Source organism: Anneissia japonica, unplaced genomic scaffold, assembly GCF_011630105.1.
Source record: "Anneissia japonica isolate Jap-2015-1 unplaced genomic scaffold, ASM1163010v1 scaffold685_len2926416_cov193, whole genome shotgun sequence".
NCBI lineage: Eukaryota > Metazoa > Echinodermata > Crinoidea > Comatulida > Comatulidae > Anneissia > Anneissia japonica.
Window position 1 is genome coordinate 148,392 of NW_022692922.1, and position 19,734 is coordinate 168,125.

General features: G+C 35.5%; 1 protein-coding gene across 2 annotated transcripts; it reads right to left on the reverse strand.

The window, feature by feature from the left end:
* Nucleotides 1-6,932: 6,932 nt before the first annotated feature.
* On the reverse strand, nucleotides 6,933-18,121 carry LOC117100486 (aprataxin-like). 2 transcript variants are annotated; one of them, XR_004444129.1, is made up of 4 exons: nucleotides 17,929-18,121; nucleotides 16,794-16,877; nucleotides 9,925-10,116; nucleotides 6,933-7,856 (listed from the first exon to the last, which is right to left on the reverse strand). XR_004444129.1 is itself a non-coding variant. In XM_033240191.1 (3 exons), the coding sequence occupies exons 2-3, from the start codon at nucleotides 10,087-10,089 to the stop codon at nucleotides 7,758-7,760; spliced, it is 264 nt and encodes an 87-aa protein (XP_033096082.1). In that variant the 5' UTR covers nucleotides 10,090-10,116; nucleotides 16,794-16,875; the 3' UTR covers nucleotides 6,934-7,757. The 2 variants fall into 2 exon arrangements, 1 of the variants encoding a protein (XP_033096082.1); XM_033240191.1 differs by lacking the exon at nucleotides 17,929-18,121 and having other exon boundaries at nucleotides 6,934-7,856; nucleotides 16,794-16,875.
* Nucleotides 18,122-19,734: the final 1,613 nt, after the last annotated feature.

Below are 19,734 nucleotides of genomic sequence, written 5' to 3' on the forward strand. Positions count from 1 at the left end.
ACCGTATATACTCGCGTATGTCCTATAAGGTGACCCGTGGGACGACCCCGTGTTTAGGAGATTTTTGGTTGATATTTGTATGTCTGGCGTATAAGACGACTCCCTGTTTCATGGTCGGAATTCCTAATTTTGTGTGGTCTTGATACTGCATCTAACTGGATAAATGGAGCCAAATGCAAGGGTAATCTTCCAAATAATAACATTTTGAGTTTTTAAATCTTTACCATCAAAATCATATTTTTCCGTATTTAAAATTGCTTTCATTCATACAACTTTTAGTTGCTTCACTACAGTAGTAAGTTCGCGTGTTACGGACGATCCGCACATAAGACCAACATGATTATACAAATCTAAAATATGAATGTCGTGCGTATAAGACGACCCCCTTTTTTCGATCGTAATTTGCTATTTTAAGCCACGTCCTATTATACGCGAGTATATACGATTTGTTTTAAAACCCTAGGTCACCTGAGTGTTAGTCAGTGACGGATTCAAGGGGGAAATTTTCCATGGAGGACCCCACCCCCTTTCATTTTAGGTGTTTTTGGAAACGTTTTGAACCCCCTCTTTCAAATCCTGGATCCGCCCAAACTGTGAACTTGGAAGCTGCAAATGCAGAAAGAATGGATTAAGATGTACCGAGTTGTGTGGTTGCCAGGGAAAATGTTAGACAAGAACTTACAAGAAGTCTGTGCTCATCTATGTAAACATTGAACATATGTTAATAATTACGAACCATAATTTATCTTTATTTGCTTAGAAATAACATGTGAAACTATGAGAATGTGTATGTAATAGAGATACAGCATATTTATGTTATTGTCGTAGTCATTAATAGAGTTCACAGATGGTTGATCAATTGGTGCACACTTTATTAAATTAAATGTACTAACATACACCATATTGAGCAAAATAGACATTCCAAAGTGTAAAGCGGGTAATAGATTACAGCCATCATGGAATTAAAAAGATCCCCATGTAATCATAATGGATATTGTATCAATATGCTTGTAAACTCCAAAAATATACACCATTTTACTGTAATCGAGCCCTAAAATTATTAACGATATATGCATTGATATACTCATTTGAATGCGGCTCTCTTGGAATTCAAAGTGACCATCATGCAATCATAATAGAAGTTATATCTATATAATAGGTTTTCTTAACGCCAATTACAATGACTTTGTCTCCCAAATCAAAAATCATAAGTGAGGTTGTATCCAAAATGTTTCTTGTGACCAATTATTACACCATATTTACTGCATGTAATAAAAGTGTTATAAAAGAATAAGCCTTGAAACCATGTATTTGGTGGCCATCTTTGAATTCAAAAGAGCCAACATTTATTCAGTCAGTATTTGTAATTGCATATATTTGTTTAATAAACCCGATAACATTCACCGTAATTGAGGCTCTACAAGTTCAGATATGCGTTGTAATGTAAAGTCTGTGCTCATCTATGTAAACATTAAACATATGTTAATAATTACAAACTATAATTTATGTTTATTTGCTTAGAAATAACATGTGAAACTATGAGAATGTGTATATGTAATAGATATACAGTATATTTATGTTATTGTCGTAGTCATTAATAGAGTTCACAGATGGTTGATCAATTGGTGCACACTTTATTAAATTAAATGTACTAACATACACCATATTGAGCAAAATAGACATTCCAAAGTGTAAAGCGGGTAATAGATTACAGCCATCTTGGAATTAAAAAGATCCCCATGTAATCATAATGGATATTGTATCAATATGCTTGTAAACTCCAAAAATATACACCATTTTACTGTAATCGAGCCCTAAAATTATTAAAGATATATGCATTGACATACTCATTTGAATGCGGCTCTCTTGGAATTCAAACTGGCCATCATGCAATCATAATAGAAGTTATATCTATATAATAGGTTTTCTTAACGCCAATTACAATGACTTTGTCTCCCAAATCAAAAATCATAAGTGAGGTTGTATCCAAAATTTTCTTGTGACACCATATTTACTGCATGTAATAAAGGTGTTATAAAAGAATAAGCCTTGAAACCATGTATTTGGTGGCCATCTTTGAATTCAAAAGAGCCAACATTTATTCAGTCAGTATTTGTAATTGCATATATTTGTTTAATAAACCCAATAACATTCACCGTAATTGAGGCTCTACAAGTTCAGAAATGCGTTGTAATGCAATCTAATGGCAGCCATCTTGGAATTCAAAATGGCCACCATGCAATCGAAATGTAAGTTATACCAATGTTTGTTGACCCCAATACCATATACTTTGCCCCCAAAATCAGAACACTTTAGGTGCCTTTCAGCTGAGATATACCTAAAAAGTGAAAATTTGGGGTCCACCATTTTGAAATCCAAAATAGCCACTTTCCCCTGACCAAATTTTGGGCTACCCTTCAATTCCATGTTGTTGATACCCCAATGAATAACTGTGCCAAGTTTCAGAATGTTATCACAATTTGAAGGATTGGTTCACTTAACAGGCCTACTATAGGTGTAGGCAATATTTTTGTGCTTCTGGACCAAGTGGTTGAGGAATTATGACCATCATATTATATTGGATAAAGGTCAGTAACCTTTGACCTGGAATATTTAGCCAGCGCAGCTAATAGAAGGTGGCAAAAATACTTTAATAAATTGATCCCAAAAAACCTAGGTGTAGCTACTATTTTTGTGCATCTAGACAAACTGGTCGAGTTATGACGATCATAGTTGTGTAAAGGTCACTGACCTTTGACCATAAATATATAGTCAACGCATCTAAGTGTAGACACAATTTTTCGTGCTTTGAGACCAAGTAGTTGAGGATTTATGACCTGGAACTTGCTATATAAAGGCTATACTGACCTTTGACACTGAATATTTGGTCAACGCAGCCACTCTAAGGCGTCAAAAATTTCCCATAATTGAGGAGTTATGACCATCATATGTTGTATAAAGGTCATTGACCTTTGACCCTGAATATTATTTGGTCAACGCAGATACTAGAAGGTGGCAAAAAAATTTGAATAAATGTTGATCCCAAAAACCTAGGGGTAGCCACTATTGTTGTGCATCTAGGTAAACTGGTTGAGGAGTTATGACGATCATAGTTGTATAAAGGTCACTGACATTTGACCCTAAATTTTTAGTCAACACCGCTACTAGAAGGCGGTAAAAATGTTTCCATAAATGTTGACCCCAACAATCTAAGTGTAGACACGATTTTCGTGCTTTGAGACGAAGTAATTAAGGATTTTATGACCCGAAACATGCTATATAAAAGCTATTCTGATCTTTGACCCTGAATATTTGGTCAACGCAGCTAGTATAAGGCGTCAAAAAATTCCCATAATTGTTGTCCCGAAAAATCTCAGTGTAGACACCATTTTTGTGCTTTTAGAGCAAGTAGTTGAAAGAGTTCTGACCTGGAACATGCTGCATACAGGTAATTGACCTTTGACCCTGAATATTTTGTAAATGCAACTATAAAAGGGTGGCAAAAATTTGTTCATGACTTTTCAAATATAGGCCTACAAGAATATGCAAACAGTCCTTTTATTAGAGTTTAAGGTTAAATAGGATTTTTGTCACATTTAGACTGTACTATTCTGTAATTCGTACTCTCCATTGGCTTCCTGTCGACAAACGCATTATGTTTAAAATACTTTTATTAACTTTTAAAGCAATCCATTTTAGCTTCCCTCATACCTTGCTGAACTTCTTCCTCGTTACCAACTGTCTCGTCACCTTCGTTCCTCCTCCCAAAACCTCCTCTCCACTCCATCATAATACTTGTGATCTTTGTCGATGTACTTGAAAAAAATTCAATGTACTCCATGTTGTAGATTAAGCTTTATCATTTTTGAAATTAAGTATCTTCTTAATTGTATTAATTTAAACAGGACCATTTTAAAAACAAACTGTTACGTTGTCATACTACAGCAACTCACGCGCGAATGGATTATTATTAGTCTGTCTCTTATACACATCTTGCAGACATCAAGAATCTTTTGAACGATTTAAATAATGCGAAAAGAAAAAAAAAAAAACAGTCCCATAAATTACATTTCCCTCTTACTAAAGGCATCAGCCCACAATTATAATTTCAAATCCACCGAACAATTTCATATTCCCAAAGTTCGGACAAACGGTATAAACATTGTATAATATTAATAAAAGCAGATTTTTTAGATGATAGTAGGAATTTCCTTGCATAGTTGGGTGAGCTGCTCCTGTTCTGTAACAAATTGTTCTGGCTTTTGTCAAATGTTAAGATTTAAAGTTTTGTACTGCAACTGAATTTTTAATTAGTTGCGAATAAAACATATATTAAATTAATTTTGGGAAAACGCCGAACGTTTTACAATTGTGTAAAAAATGATTCAGCTTTAATGAAGCGTAGGGATATCTTCTCATACTTCCTAAGCAAACAAATTGGCAGGTCTTCTGAACTAAAATCCTTAATGATGGAACCAAACGGACGCAAATTGATGAAAAATACAACACATTTTAAGAAAAGAACTAAGGATTTAATTGTAGTAAACATGTTTCAGGTGTTCTCTCTCACCCATCATCAGTACAAACTGAAAGGCGAAATAAACGGAAAGAAAAATCTTGTCATTCTTAACTAAGAGTATTTATACTCCAAAAAACCCCAAAAAACAATATATCCGAATTTCAAAGTCTGCACCTCTTCTCAAACATCTTTGGTGTGAACCTGTAGAATGGTTTGGGGGTAGAGTGTTGGCCTACTATTTCTCTGATCTTAAGATCAAAATACTAAATGACTAAGAACATTTGCATTCCTTAATAACCAACAGATAAAACATGGTTAAAAGAGTACAATGACCGGATTTGCTAGATAAACAAATTTCATTAAATAATATTACTACTGTATATAATATAGAAAAAAAAAGAAAAGTTTTTTTATAGTTTGAACTATAAAGGAAAATATATTAAAGTATTTCAAGAGGTTGTGAGAGCTGCTCCAGATGGACTACCCATCAACCTAATCAAGGAAGTACCTCCTTGACCTACTAAAACATGAGGATAATTTATATCGCTCAAAGGAGGAATACCCCAAGGCACAAAACTTGGACCTGTTGGTTTCCAAATTTTAGTTAATGATGCAGGACAGAGCATGACTACCAAATATTTGAAATACGTTGATGATTTAACTTTTTATGAAAACAGATTCATTGGCCAACAAGGCATTTTACAAAATGATCTTAATGTTTTTTATGACTGGTGTGCTACAAACTCCCTACAGCTCAATCCTAAAAAGTGCCAGGCACTGCAGGTCTGCTTTGCAAGAAATCCTCCAATTATACAACCTTGTTTTGATGGCAGACCTATTACTGTGGTTGATAAAACTACAATATTGGGCATCACACTTCAAAATAATTTGAAATGGGATGCCCAAGTTAACAATATTGTTACTAAGGCCAACAGGAAACTGTTTATGCTCCGTAATCTTAAGAAATTTGGACTTGATAAACAAGAACTTAGAGCAGTTTATACAGGGTATATCAGACCAATATTAGAATATGCTGATGTTGTGTGGCACCCTGGCCTCACTCAAGATTTAAGTAACACTATTGAAGCATACAGAAAAGGGCATGCCATATAATCTTAGGCAAACATTTCAATTCTTATGAACATGCCTTGGGCATATGTGAACTTGAACTGCTCTCGGAAAGGAGGGTGGCACACTGTCTCAAATTCGCCAAGGGTCTTACTGTACTTTAACCTCACATTCTTCTGATCTGGTACCACACACTCGTTACCGCAGCCACAAAAAAAATCTCTGCAATGGTAACAAAATCACGCAATTTTCCATTAAAACAAATAGATTTTTCAATAGTCCAATCCCGTACTATATCCGATTACTCAATAATTCATAAACAGCAATGTTACCCTTGATGATTTGAGTGTGCCACCCTCCTTCCCGATTGGTGCTACAAATTTTCGGTCCAAATAATAATAATAATAATAATAATAATAATAATAATAATAATAATTATAATAATAAAATAATAATTTTTTTTTTATATTTATTATTTTTTTTTATTTATTTTTTTTTTATATGTATTTCTTGTATCTTCATTTTTAAAATTTTAATGTTTTTGCCGCTTTCTTGCCCATAACTTTTGTAATATTACAAGCAATTTGGCCCATTGGGCCACCATTTGTAATACCTCTGAGTGTTGTTTTTTATCAATAAAGTGAAAGAAAGAAAGAAAAGGATAAGTTGCCAATTTATAATAAAATATTATTACAGTATTATACTACTACAGACCTAGACCTGACAGGCATTCTGTCATTTATCATTACCAATCAAAATTATTCACCACTGTCATTATCCTTATTAATAGAATGAGATGAGTGGCAGATCCAGGGGGTTCAGGCGAACCCCCCCCCCCCACATCGTGAAGAAACGTAAGAAGTTACTACTGGATAGTGGCTTACAAAAGGCATGCTAACCTTCCCAGGCATAGGTTGGCAGATCAGACACACTAGGATTAGCCCAACATGTCATTCAATTAAATAAATTATACACACTTTTTTTGGTTGTTGTAATATAATATTGCCTATGTCTTTAATATATAGGCCTAACAATGACATAAATTACCTGATTGTTTTCAAGAGGGGAAAAACCTTGAATTTTTAAAAACTTAATGGTCATTAAACGACTACTCAGAAGTCGGAAAAGCTCATTTCCGGCCATCTAGGAATCAAAATTTTCAATGGGTGAGGACCCTGCTGCCTTCCTTTTTTGGGTTTTTTTGGAAACATCTTGAAGCCCTCCTCTTTCAAATCCTGGATCCGCCCATGATGATGTTGCTTCCATTAGTTTTATTTACAGTCAATTGGAGGGGGTACATTTATTAGAAGCGTTTACACGTAATGAGGCTCTGGAAGAGGAAGTTAATTCAAAGAAAGGCATTTATTAAAATAAATACAGTATACAATATTAAACTATCACTTGTCAAAATATGGCTTTATACACTTAAAATGGCCTGGCATACCTCAAGACTCATTTTGTTATGATACCCCAAAGGCTTGCATTCTCAATTAGAGGGCAGCAGACACAGTTGTGAGGATCTGTGTTTGAACTACTGCAACATGACACTATATGTATAAAGATCGTAGAAAGATCATAGTTTTAGTTAGTTTTTTAATTGAGGTACACTTTTAGTGAATTTGACGGTGCATTCAGCAACATAAATCAATAACCTTAAAGATAACCAAACAATCAAAACAAAAGATGGTCAAAAAAGAAAACCCAAAATCTTAACTACTTTTCAAAAGAATAAAACTGATCCCATGTTACAATAACTGATCCTTACATAAATGCATAGTCATTCCAATTGTTCCCTTAAAACATATTCAAGATAATATATAAAAATCAAAAACAAATCATTTGTTAAAACAAAAAAAGAGAATTCATTTTTGTACATCAAACACTACATTTCTCCTTTACTGTATGTCTTATCAGGACCATGTGGCGCGGCGTGTAAGGCGCTGGACTTCTGATTGTTAGATCGGGAGTTCAAGACCAACGCTCATCGCATTGCTTGTGTCCTTGGGCAAGGCACTTTACTTACGTTTACCTTTCTCCACCCAGGAGTATAAATGGGTACCTGGTGAGATGGTATGACGTGGAATGTATGGGTCGTGCACGTTCAAGCAGCAATGACCAGGGATACTCCCCAGAGAGCAGAAAAAGTTGCACAATGTGCGGATCTGCCAACTCAGTATCCAGTGACCAGGGAAATAATGATGCCAGAGCCTTGTATAATTGCTTGTAAAATCTGCGGATTGTGAGAGGTTCTGCGGATTGTTTTATGGTTCTATTAAAAAAAAAAATTAATTGTGAATTACAGTACAGTAGCTAACATACTTCCCCTCAAACAGATGTAAACTACTAAAATAACAACAATCTCTCCTTCCATTATTCTTTAACTTAAAGATTGAAAAAAACAAACAAAACTGCACAACCCCACAATACAAATCAATAAAAATCCTACAGACTGCAATATAGAAAACCAAAATTTTTTTAGTCTTTTGTATTAGCATAAGCTTTGCCCGAACTTATATAAAATAAAATGTATTTCATCATTGTAAGTGTAGTTTTATACTCCCAAAAGTAAAATGCAGTTTAGTATTACTGTCTGCATTTAGAAATAGAACCCCAATATCACTACAGGTATAGCCAAAGCATTAAGGACACATTTCAGTTAGTATTCTCTTGGCATCAAATTTCATTAAGTGCAGAGCATTTTTCCACCTGACCTGTTTTCTTATGTTGTCTTTATTTGTTAATTGTACACAAACGTTTTCAGCCTTTGGCTGTTGTTTTGTTTTACACCTTAATAAATAAATAAATAAATAAATTCAAATACGAAATGGCTGACATTTTCTTTACAATTACTATTGCATATTTTGTTTCAATGTCCAACGAAACATTCTGTCCTCAAGTGGTAGTACTGTATTTGAGTGTAGCTTGAATTTAAGCTCTCTAGTGGTAGTACTGTATTTGAGTGTAGCTTGAATTTAAGCCCTCAAGTGGTAGTACTGTATTTGAGTGTAGTTTGAATTTAATACACCCTCAAAATTTGTTTTTATCCTGGTACATATTACGCTCAGGATCTATGCTACAAACACCTAGCCTTTTATCAACCTGCTACTGTCATACCATGGATGGTCATACATCCCTTATCTTGGATCAACTACTGTACACCTTACACTGTTTTACTGCTACATCCTTGATGTACTACTACCTAGCTACCTAACCATTCATTAACCTGCTACATTCATACATACCTTATCCTGGATCAACTACACCTTGCATTGTTTTACTGCTACATCCTTGATGTACTACTAGCTACCTAGGTAACCTTTCATCAACCTGCTACTTTCATACATACCTTATCCTGGATCAACTACACCTTGCATTGTTTCACTGCTACATCCTTGATGTACTACAAGCTACCTAACCTTTCATCAACCTGCTACTTTCATACATACCTTATCCTGGATCAACTACACCTTGCATTGTTTTACTGCTACATCCTTGATGTACTACTAGCTACCTAACCTTTCATCAACCTGCTACTTTCATACATACCTTATCCTGGATCAACTACACCTTGCATTCTTTTACTGCTACATCCTTGATGTACTACTAGCTACCTAGGTAACCCTTCATCAACCTGCTACTTTCATACATACCTTATCCTGGATCAACTACACCTTGCATTTTTTTACTGCTACATCCTTGATGTACTAGTTACCTAGGTAACCTTTCATCAACCTGCTACATTCATACATACCTTATCCTGGATCAACTAGACCTTGCATTTTTTTACTGCTACATCCTTGATGTACTAGTTACCTAGGTAACCTTTCATCAACCTGCTACATTCATACATACCTTATCCTGGATCAACTACACCTTACATTGTTTTACTGCTACATCTTTGATGTACTACTAGGTACTTAACCCTTCATTAACCTGCTACTTTCATACATACCTTATCCTGGATCAACTACACCTTGCATTGTTTCACTGCTACATCCTTGATGTACTACAAGGTACCTAACCTTTCATCAACCTGCTACTTTCATACATACCTTATCCTGGATCAACTACACCTTACATTGTTTTACTGCTACATCTTTGATGTACTACTAGGTACTTAACCCTTCATTAAACTGCTACTTTCATACATACCTTATCCTGGATCAACTACACCTTACATTGTTTTACTGCTACATCTTTGATGTACTACTAGGTACTTAACCTTTCATCAACCTGCTACATTCATACATACCTTATCCTGGATCAACTACACCTTGCATTGTTTTACTGCTATAACTACCTAAACCTTCATCAACCAGTGCTACTGTCATACATACCTTTGGGTATTTGTCTTTGATGACTGTCACCAATGCATCTTCTTCAACAATCAGGTCTGGGTCACTCATTGAATCAAGTAATCCAAGACTCCAGTGTTTTTTCTTGTATGGTTTTGATTCACTCTTTTCATCTCCATATTTTTCCTTTTTATTTGTTTTTGGCATACCCAATATTTTTGCTCGTTATTTATTCTAATAAAATGAACAAGAAAACCATTTATTTAATTTCATTTCATTTCTTTAGGCAAGAGGGCCAAGGATATGCCAATAAGTAAACTTAATCACTGTCCTACGTGGCATATCCATTTAACAACAGGGGACTTAATGGACCAGTACACCAGGGTAACCCCCTACTCTTCTCGAATGATGTACAGGGTTCTTTAAAGTGAACACGAGCCAAATGCGTACACTGGGCCTACGGTTTAAAGTCCTTATCCGAGAAGACTTGTTCCACAACCGGAACCATTGGCGAGTGAGCCGTTCGAAACAATGCCGATATTAGAGCTGAAGGTCACGGTGCCCCTGACTTAATCGCTCGGCCAATCAACTCGACAATTTAACATTGAGGAAGTGTATATTATTTTATGTCACCATACAGGAGGCATTCTCTTCTCTCCCAATTTCCCAAAATTGAATATCATGTACTACACAATTAATAAATTTTAAATTTTTGACACATCACAGGTCAAAATTTGGAGAAAAATTTGTGAAAGATGTGTTTCCTGGAGGTTTTTGCTTCAGTATCGTCCAATAGAGCTTTCCAGAGTGTCAATCAAAAATAACAACTGACCAATCAAAATAGTGCCGGAAATATTCAAACATCTCAAAACATGTGTTGTCCCACAAACACACATGTTTGCATATGTTTTAACACTGCATCATTTTGTGGAAACTTGGCAACAATATCCACTGGGCGGAGCTTAGCGGAAAAGTTCATTCTCCATACATCCAGTTGGCCTTTTAAATGTGGATTAAATTTTTTGCTCTTAACTGTGAAAAAACATACTCTTAAACCTGTAACCAGTACCCAAATTTATTCTATGTTAACTGAATCTTGTCTTTACTCTAACAGAGCCTTGATGGTCCAGTAGAAGATACCCAAAACTAGAAATTAAAACAATGTAATACCACGTTCGAATGTCCTTAGTGCACCACAACACTTCTTATATACAATTCACAACCCACAATATTTCACAGCCGGGCACCACTACAAACTGAATGGGCATAATTAACATTAGGCCTCATGTGGATTTATTCAATTCACAGATATGCTAAATCATACTCCCTAACCCTCTGAAATCATGGCTTTGGATACTTTATTTGTCATGAATGAACGCTTCATGAAGACACAAAATAACTGCGGGAAATCAATTTTCTTGTAATGGCAGCTGCTAATTTGCATATTTAAAATAATTATATTCATATAATTAATTCATAAATATGCTAATAATATTCTCTAACCCTGAAAACATGTATGAACACTTAACTTTTCATAATTAAATGTGTATCTTATTTTTATTTATTTCTTGTTTAACCTAGGTTACTCAGTTAAAAACCAACTGTTCTTACGTGCCCAGGATGCAGAGTTATTCCAAATTTGATTTTCCTTTAATAGTGGAAGCTAATTTGCATATTTAACAGCTATATAGACCTTCTGTGTAACATACTGTAAAGTTTTTCAATTGCATGTAGGATATCTAAAAAATGAGATCAAATTATGAAGAAATTATGTGCGCGGAATCATAATTGCTGCATAATTACATTGGTTATATATTAGAAGATTTGGTCATTTAAGCCTAATTTTCGGCAAAATCTGTGTAGAAATTTACCCTTATTTTACAAAGTGCGCAGACAGATTTCAAGCCAAATGTTGTGCAAAATATATTTTCCTCGCACAGGCCTTTCTATACAATATGGCCTGTGCACATAATTAACTCATGTATATTCTAACCATAGTCCCTAATCCTGAAAACATGGCTTTGGATACTTTATTTGTCATGAATGAATGCTTAAGACACAAAAAAAAAAAAAACTGCTGAAAGTCTTTTTTTTTTGTAATGGCAGCTGCTAATTTGAATATTTAACATAATTATATGCATATAATTCATTCACAAATAAATGTGAGGTCTCACCACGAAATGAGACGCATCGTTGGTGAAATCATATTGAGATATTCACCAAAATAGGTCAAAGGCAACATTTTTACAAAATTTTGATTTTAATGTTTTTAAATAACTATTTTAATGTTTTTGAATAACTTGATACTTATATTTTATAATTGTGTACTTTTTAAGTGAATTTTCTTACTAAAACAGTGTTCTCTTCGCATATTCTGTAATTCTAGTCATATTATTTGTACAGGTTAGTTTCTTTTTTTTCCTCCATGGTTTATCTTTGAGGCCGATTTTCTCAAAACCTGGTTCTCATACACCTAAACTTTAAATGCTAACATCTCTGGATCTATTAATCCTAGGAAAGCCATTCAAAGACCAAATTATAGCTTATAATGTGATCTACCAAAATGTAATATTAACTCATTTTTTGATTTTCTAACGGTGAGACTCATTTTGTAGTGCAGGCCCGTAGCCAGGGGGGGTTTTTATGGTTCGGGCGAACCCCCCTTTTCTAGTGAACCCCCGTTTTCTAGCGAACCCCCTCGAATTTTTGAATGAGTCCCACCCGTTTTTAAATTGTAGCCTGCATTACAAGCCTACATTCATAGGATATGTCAGCTTCAGAAGTTCGGAGATTTAAATTAAAACTAAATTCCTTTACGATGGCACACATAAGGATGGCAAACATCGATAAAAACATGGCTGCTGTCTCAACTTTCACTGGCCTTTGCCTGAATGTTTGTAAGAAATGTACCAACCGGTAATGAAAACCGGTCGCCGTCTACCTAGAGTAAATGGTGCCACCAAACGAAGCTAAAGTTTTGCGACTTAATCCACCAAATGCAAATAAAGTTTTGCGACTTAATCACCTAAATGTGGATTGTGTGGTTAGTAAATTCCATAGCCATACTGTCCATCGCGCACACTAAAATATGTGCTGATGGAGCATTTTGGGGAAATGGACTCTCCTTTTTTTCATCCCAAAAAAAAAATATTATTAATAAATCAACATAGTCCATCTCAGTCATCATAGCCAGTCTCAAAATTAGGCTAGGAAGTTTGTTTTAAACAGCAGACACGCTACAGAACGGAGTGCGTCAAAACGAGTGTTTGTTAATGTTTAGTGATAAAGAATCATGAAACGTTGTAGAATAACTGACTTTTTTCGTCCGCTGTTGCAAAGAAGAAAATGACAGATAGTCCTGGTGGGTTATTGATTTTAAAGCTAGGTTCGCTCCTTGTTCATTTAGATACAGAATTATACCCCGGCGACAACAAAGTGTAGGCCTAGGCCTAAGTACAGTAGAACGTACTACAGGTAGGCCTACTTTTGTTGTAAAAGCTGAAGTGCATGTACAAGATGCGCCATAGGCCTATATTTAAAAAAATACATTTTGTTAATTATTATTGGTTGGCCTGGGACGGACCTAGGCAGGCAGGCCAGCTTTACCGTCGGAAGTCCTGGGATTCGACGATGACGTCCGTGCACGTTTACAAACACCATTGATTAGAATGTAAATAGAAGCGCTAAATTTCATTTTTTTTTTTGTTTCTTTTTATGAAAGAAAGAATTTATCGAACATTTATCTACATAAAAACAAGAATAATATTGTAGAAATTGTGTTTCTAAAGATGCATGTAATTCATATTTTATTTTGTAGACAATAAATATTCAGTAAGATATACTAAAAACGATTATTAATTCTGAAATGTGCATCTCAGCTATTATTAATCAGTAGGCTATGTATTATGGTTATAAAGTCTTAAAATAATAATTTCGAATTATGCTATATTTTGGGCTCTGACTTAATTTAACGATGGCCCTATCAGTAGTAATGGCAGTATTTGTGCTTTTTTTAGCCATGTAGTAAAATAGTCCTATTATTATGAGAGTCAAGAAGAAGTAGAAGAAGAAAAAGAAGAGGAGGAGGAAAAAGAAGAATAGCTTTTTTTTTTGTTTTATAATAATAAACGTGTTGAGTATATTGATATTGATTATGCGATGAGCTTTTTTTTATATCTTTCGGTGTGATTTAAACATGCCAATTCTCAGAAAATAATTTCTAATTTTATTATATTACCACCTCTTCATTACATAGATCTTTTTCAAAACATAGGCCAAACTGCTTTTATAACATTATTATAGACCCATTAAACACAAAAACTGCTCTGGCTTCGGGGCTTCGCCCCCGACCCCACCGTGGCCCCAGGCACCTGAACCCCACCAGGGGAGGCGACAGGGGGGGGCGGACTCTAATATTGATTTAATAAGCCTTTGAAACCCCTGAATTGTCAAAATTTTCGGGGGCTTCACCCCCAAGACCACTTTTGGAACCTATTAATTGAAGCTCGACCACGCCCACTTTGCTTTCGTGGGGGAAATCTGGCCCCTCGTCGGCTGTCTCTTATACACATCTAGATGTGTATAAGAGACAGATATTATACACTATTCAGGCTTAGGAAATGTCTAAAGTCAAAGATGTCCCTAAGCAAATATTTTAAGCTGATTTCAAACCATCTTAACAAAATCTTAACTTAAAAACTATCTTATTAGAATGGTGCATGCGTACAATTAACTTTTTAATTTTAAGCAATTTTTAAGCTAAGCAATATTGAAAAATCTGACTTAAGCAAAAAAAATTGACTTAAGACGAATTTAAGCTGATTTCTAGGTTGATAAATCCGGCCGCTGGACCTAGCTAGGCCTAGCCTAAGGCTATATGGGGCCTAGGCCTACAGAAGGTTAGGTAGGTAGGTAGGCCTACTACTAGTACTACTAGGCCTACTAGATACAAACAAACGCAACAATACAAAAAATGCTACAAATCTCTGCCACAAACAATATCTTATGTGTCCGTTTATTTAGTATGCATTCCTAACATACGTATAATTACAGCGTTTCCGATGGGCCACTTACATTCCAAATGACAACGAATCAGCAAACAACCGTAATGTTCTTCTGTAGCGTTTTCATGCTTAACAAAACATCAACATGATGTCCATCATACATGTGCTTTAGGAGCTCGAGGCGCATCTACACGAAAACTTTGACTTTGAGTCTGTGTAGCGCCACCAACCACTAGACGATACCTTCGAACCATCAAACAACACGCGAAGAATGATGTTCTCTTGTCAAAATTGTGGTTGTACCATCTCTGTACTCTTTAAACCTTTTAATTTTTTAAAATTCATTCATTCATGGTTTTTATTCAAAATTCAATTATAAAAATACAAACAATTTAAAAATTATGAAACACTGCATTGCATAAGAATTTAAAAATTGCCAAATAATAAATTGAGGGATTGCTCAAATTAAGAGAAATCCGAAAAATAAGTACTCACGAACTCATTTTGAAGAGTGATAACCGCTTCCAGCCAGTATTATTGGCCTACCAACACAATTTACATAATACAATTGCAGGGCCAGAAATAATAATTTTTTGTCTATTGATTTTAGTAAGGAGCGATGTTTCCCAATACTTGGGAAAAAATTATTTTCTTATAGCTTTTCTAATTATTTTTATAATTTGTTGTAGTCTGCAGTCTCGATTTTTTCATTCTGTCATGTATTTTGTAATGTTGAGACGAAAAAATTAAATATGAATGTATTATTGCTGGAGAACAGTGCAGTTTTATTGGTTCGTTTTTATTTTCTACCTACATACCGTACCTTGACTCTACCTTGATAACGAGACTTTTGAAGCTTGTGTGTCCCTCTGTATATCCTCCTTCAATTCGTTCGTATCGTGCTATGCGCATCATACCAGACCTCCAAAATTCCCAGAAATTTGCGGGTTTCCCAGATTTTTAAGAGAATACCTTCTTCCCATAATTTTTTTTACAGGTTTTTCCCAGGAAATATAGAATTTTCATTGTGAATATTAAAATCATGGTTCCTAAGTGTATATTTTCAAAAAATAAAACATTTTTCTCTTTCATTAGGTTACTTAGGCCCTACAATTTAAACAGCTTCATACCTTTGAATCACCACCTAAGTTCAATAAAACCAGAAAATGACTTATTTTCACTATTGCTTGCCACTTACAAAGCTATAGTTTCTGTTAAATACCGGTATTTGCAGTGGCTTTTGGCATGACACGTTGAATTAACATGCCATATGTACAATTAATAAACCAAAAAATAATTTCACTGTTCCCTGAAAAAACGTACCCATATTACACTTCAATAAACGACAAGCTACCCAGAAATTTCACTCTACCAACTTGGGACATCTCTCATATTTAGATTTTCCCTGTGAATTGTTACTTTCGTTTTTTAATGATAGTCCATGAGTTTAGGGCCTAATCTATTTTTATTCTCCCCGTCAGGGAGGAAAACACAGTTCTTCGGGGAGAAAATAAATTATAGGCCTTATACCGGTATATTTTTTTACATTTGTAGACTCTAAATCGTCAAAATAAGATATTTTTGAAACCCCTAAATTATCATAATTTCTGAGAAATACGGCCCGGTTGGATGACTTCCAAAAGATACGACTGCACTTTTACTTTTAAAATCCCTTATACTACTACAAATTGAATATAGCAACGGTGCTCTTCTATGGGGCACCCCGGCTACACTGCACATATTGACAAAATTCAGAAAATCAAAAATCGTGCTATGCGCATCATAAGTTCACCACAACGCACTTCTACACTGACTCTCGGGACATCACTTAAAATCATGAGTGAGTCACAAAGGGTGCAATACCAGGTGGGCTGCCTTACGGCTCTCAATAACATCACCCCGGATTACCTGGCCGTGCGGCTTTCTGTTGTATCTATCAACTCACGGACAATGAGTGCCTGCAGGGGTGTCCATCTTGTTCCGAATTTGAAGCTGGAAAGATTAGAAGTGCTTTTAGTTATTTTGCTCCTACGTTTTACAATATTTTACCAATTTTGCTAAGGGAATGCTCTAATTTTACACTTTTTAATCTCAATTAAAATCATACATTTTTTATTCTGTATTAAGGTATAGATTGATTGTATGTGCGTATATGTGTGTAGATATTATGTGCATGTGTATGTGTGTATTTATGTTTGCATATAATAATGTGTATATAGGCCTATATATAGGCCTATATATACGGTATAGGCCTATATATGTGTGTATAGGCCTATATATCATTCATGTTCCACGTGTGTTCTGAGAGAATAGAGAAAAAAATATGAAACCACTTGTTCAATAGTAGACTTTAAAAACACTGATTTATTAGTAGGCCTAACTCGGATATTTCTGCCACTCACGTGGCCTTATTCATCGCTGATAAATATTTTCTTAGATTAATAATTTCTTAGATATATGAAATTATATTATTATTATTACTCTATAATATAATAACAATTATTATTATTAATATTTTTATTATTATTATCAATAATATTATTACTTAATAATAATGCTATCTTGACACTTATTTTGTCTTGTTGATGTATGGATATATAGGCCTTGTTTTGTATACCACTGTACAGGTATATGTATTTTACTTAAATTTTAAAGAGGGCTCAGAACATCATCTGGCCTTCGGATTCTGCTGGAAGGGCTACCCTTTATAAATAAAGTTGAAATCAACAAAATAAATAAATATCCCCGGGGATATCGGACCCATGTCGGGCAAATCCTGGCGCCACCACAGCCCAAGGTTGGGTATTTTCTCGGCCAATAACCTCTGATGCCAACCGCCATCAAAATTGACATGGGGACGGGCAGGGCAGTCACTCTTCTGCGACAAATAGGCCTATGACTTGTTTTCACAGCGACGGGACTGAAGTAAAATATCAGATAAACACCGGTTTACTTTGCTTTTATACAAAAATTCTTTATGGCACACTGCATGAAAAGAATCTTTCAATTGCAAATAGAATAATGTGGTAAAATGATTATATACTTGCTCTATTTGGAACTGGGTCCGAATCTGGGAGAGACTATAGAACTAATTCAAACCAAACGCACAGACATACATTATGAAAGCACCGAATTATACACGTACAACCCCAGCGCAGCCTTTAGATTGGACAAGAACCATCTCATCATGTCCCTATCTAGCAGTGGGCGAAAGGAGAGCTCGATTATTTTACCACTCACTAACTTAATTTTCTATTGATTGACAACAAAGATCTTATAAACACAAGATAGCGTTCTCCGCGATTTATGCGTAACAAATAGAAGCGTCGGTCAAGGTTCAAAAGTTTCCAATTTAGCAAGAGGGCGCCATTCATGAGCTATTATATACCAAAGAGAAAAAGTAATCAGAAAGTATAATACATACTCCAAGTATTGAAATACACGCCATCGTGTTGGGATTCAATATTTCGACATTAATTATGTCATCATCAGGAATGAAAAAATTATCCATATTAGCAAGCTTATATGCACTAGTACCAAAAGTGTTTAACCAATCAAAACATTACCTCTAGTAGGTGACATAGCAGTGATTTAAACCTATATGTCACCTACTAGAGGTAATGTTTTGATTGGTTAAACACTTTTGGTACTAGTGCATTATAAGCTTGCTAATATGTTCCTGATGATGACATAATTAATGTCGAAATATTGAATCCCAACACGATGGCGTGTATTTCAATACTTGGAGTATGTATTATACTTTCTTATCTGAGATTAATCAGTGGACCTTTCGGTTTTTGAAAAAGTAATCAGTTTTGGAAGAGGGCGTCCTATCTGTTGCCATGGATCTGAGATGGTTCCTGTTCTGCTGTTCACAGCAGGCTTGATACCAAGGTGTTCAGTATTGTCAGAGCGGTCAAGGGTCAAAAGTTTCCAATTTAGCAAGAGGGCGCCATTCATGCCTTATTACAGAATATGCACGCGTTAATCGCGGAGAACGCTATCTTGTGTTTATAAGATCTTTGATTGACAAAGAACACGACGCTATATCCCAGACGCCGATTTTTGAAACGTTTTCGTAAATCAGGATGTAAAAAAGACAGACCTAAGAGTTTTTTTTAACCGGAATGTAGTAACCCAGCTGTAGAACAGTGCATCATGCTCAGTGGCGTAACGCCTACCGGTGCGATATGCGTTTTCGTGCGAAAATCCGCAGGGCCATTTCTAACTATGAGGGTCCTCGCTCTACACCCTTATCCAAAATGGCTTTGTTAATACATAACAACATAAGTATAATGTGTCTCTGACATCGACTGTATTACACACATCATAATAATCCTGTGAGGATGGGGTGCCCAGCCGGCCAAGGGCCACCCTATTTGTCAAAATAAAAAGAAAATTGAAATAAAATATTCTAGAGGTGCCATAATCTTAATTTGCTTTGTGACTCCCCAGTTAGAATAGAGGTCCTTGATTACACCTTTGCGACGCCCGTGAGGGGAGGGGTGTCCAAGGGAGGAGGAGCATAGCCCTGTCGGGAGGAAGTAAATGATTTTGTCGAGGAACTGCGTGTGAAAAAGCATTTTTACAATCCGAGAGTGCCATTTCCGAGTGTCCAGAGGGGCCTATTCTTAAAAATTGCTCCAAGGGCCACAGACCCTTAGGGGCGGGCCCCTTCGGTTCCCCACCCCCTACCCATATTGTCCAATAGGGTCTTCGCTCTATGACACCCTTGCTGAATCGTGAGAGGAAAAGGAAGTAAATTGTTGTCGGTTTGTGAGGTAATTTTTAAGTTGGGGAAGCGGAAGGCCTCTGACACCATAGTTATTCAAATTAGCTAAGAGTATTA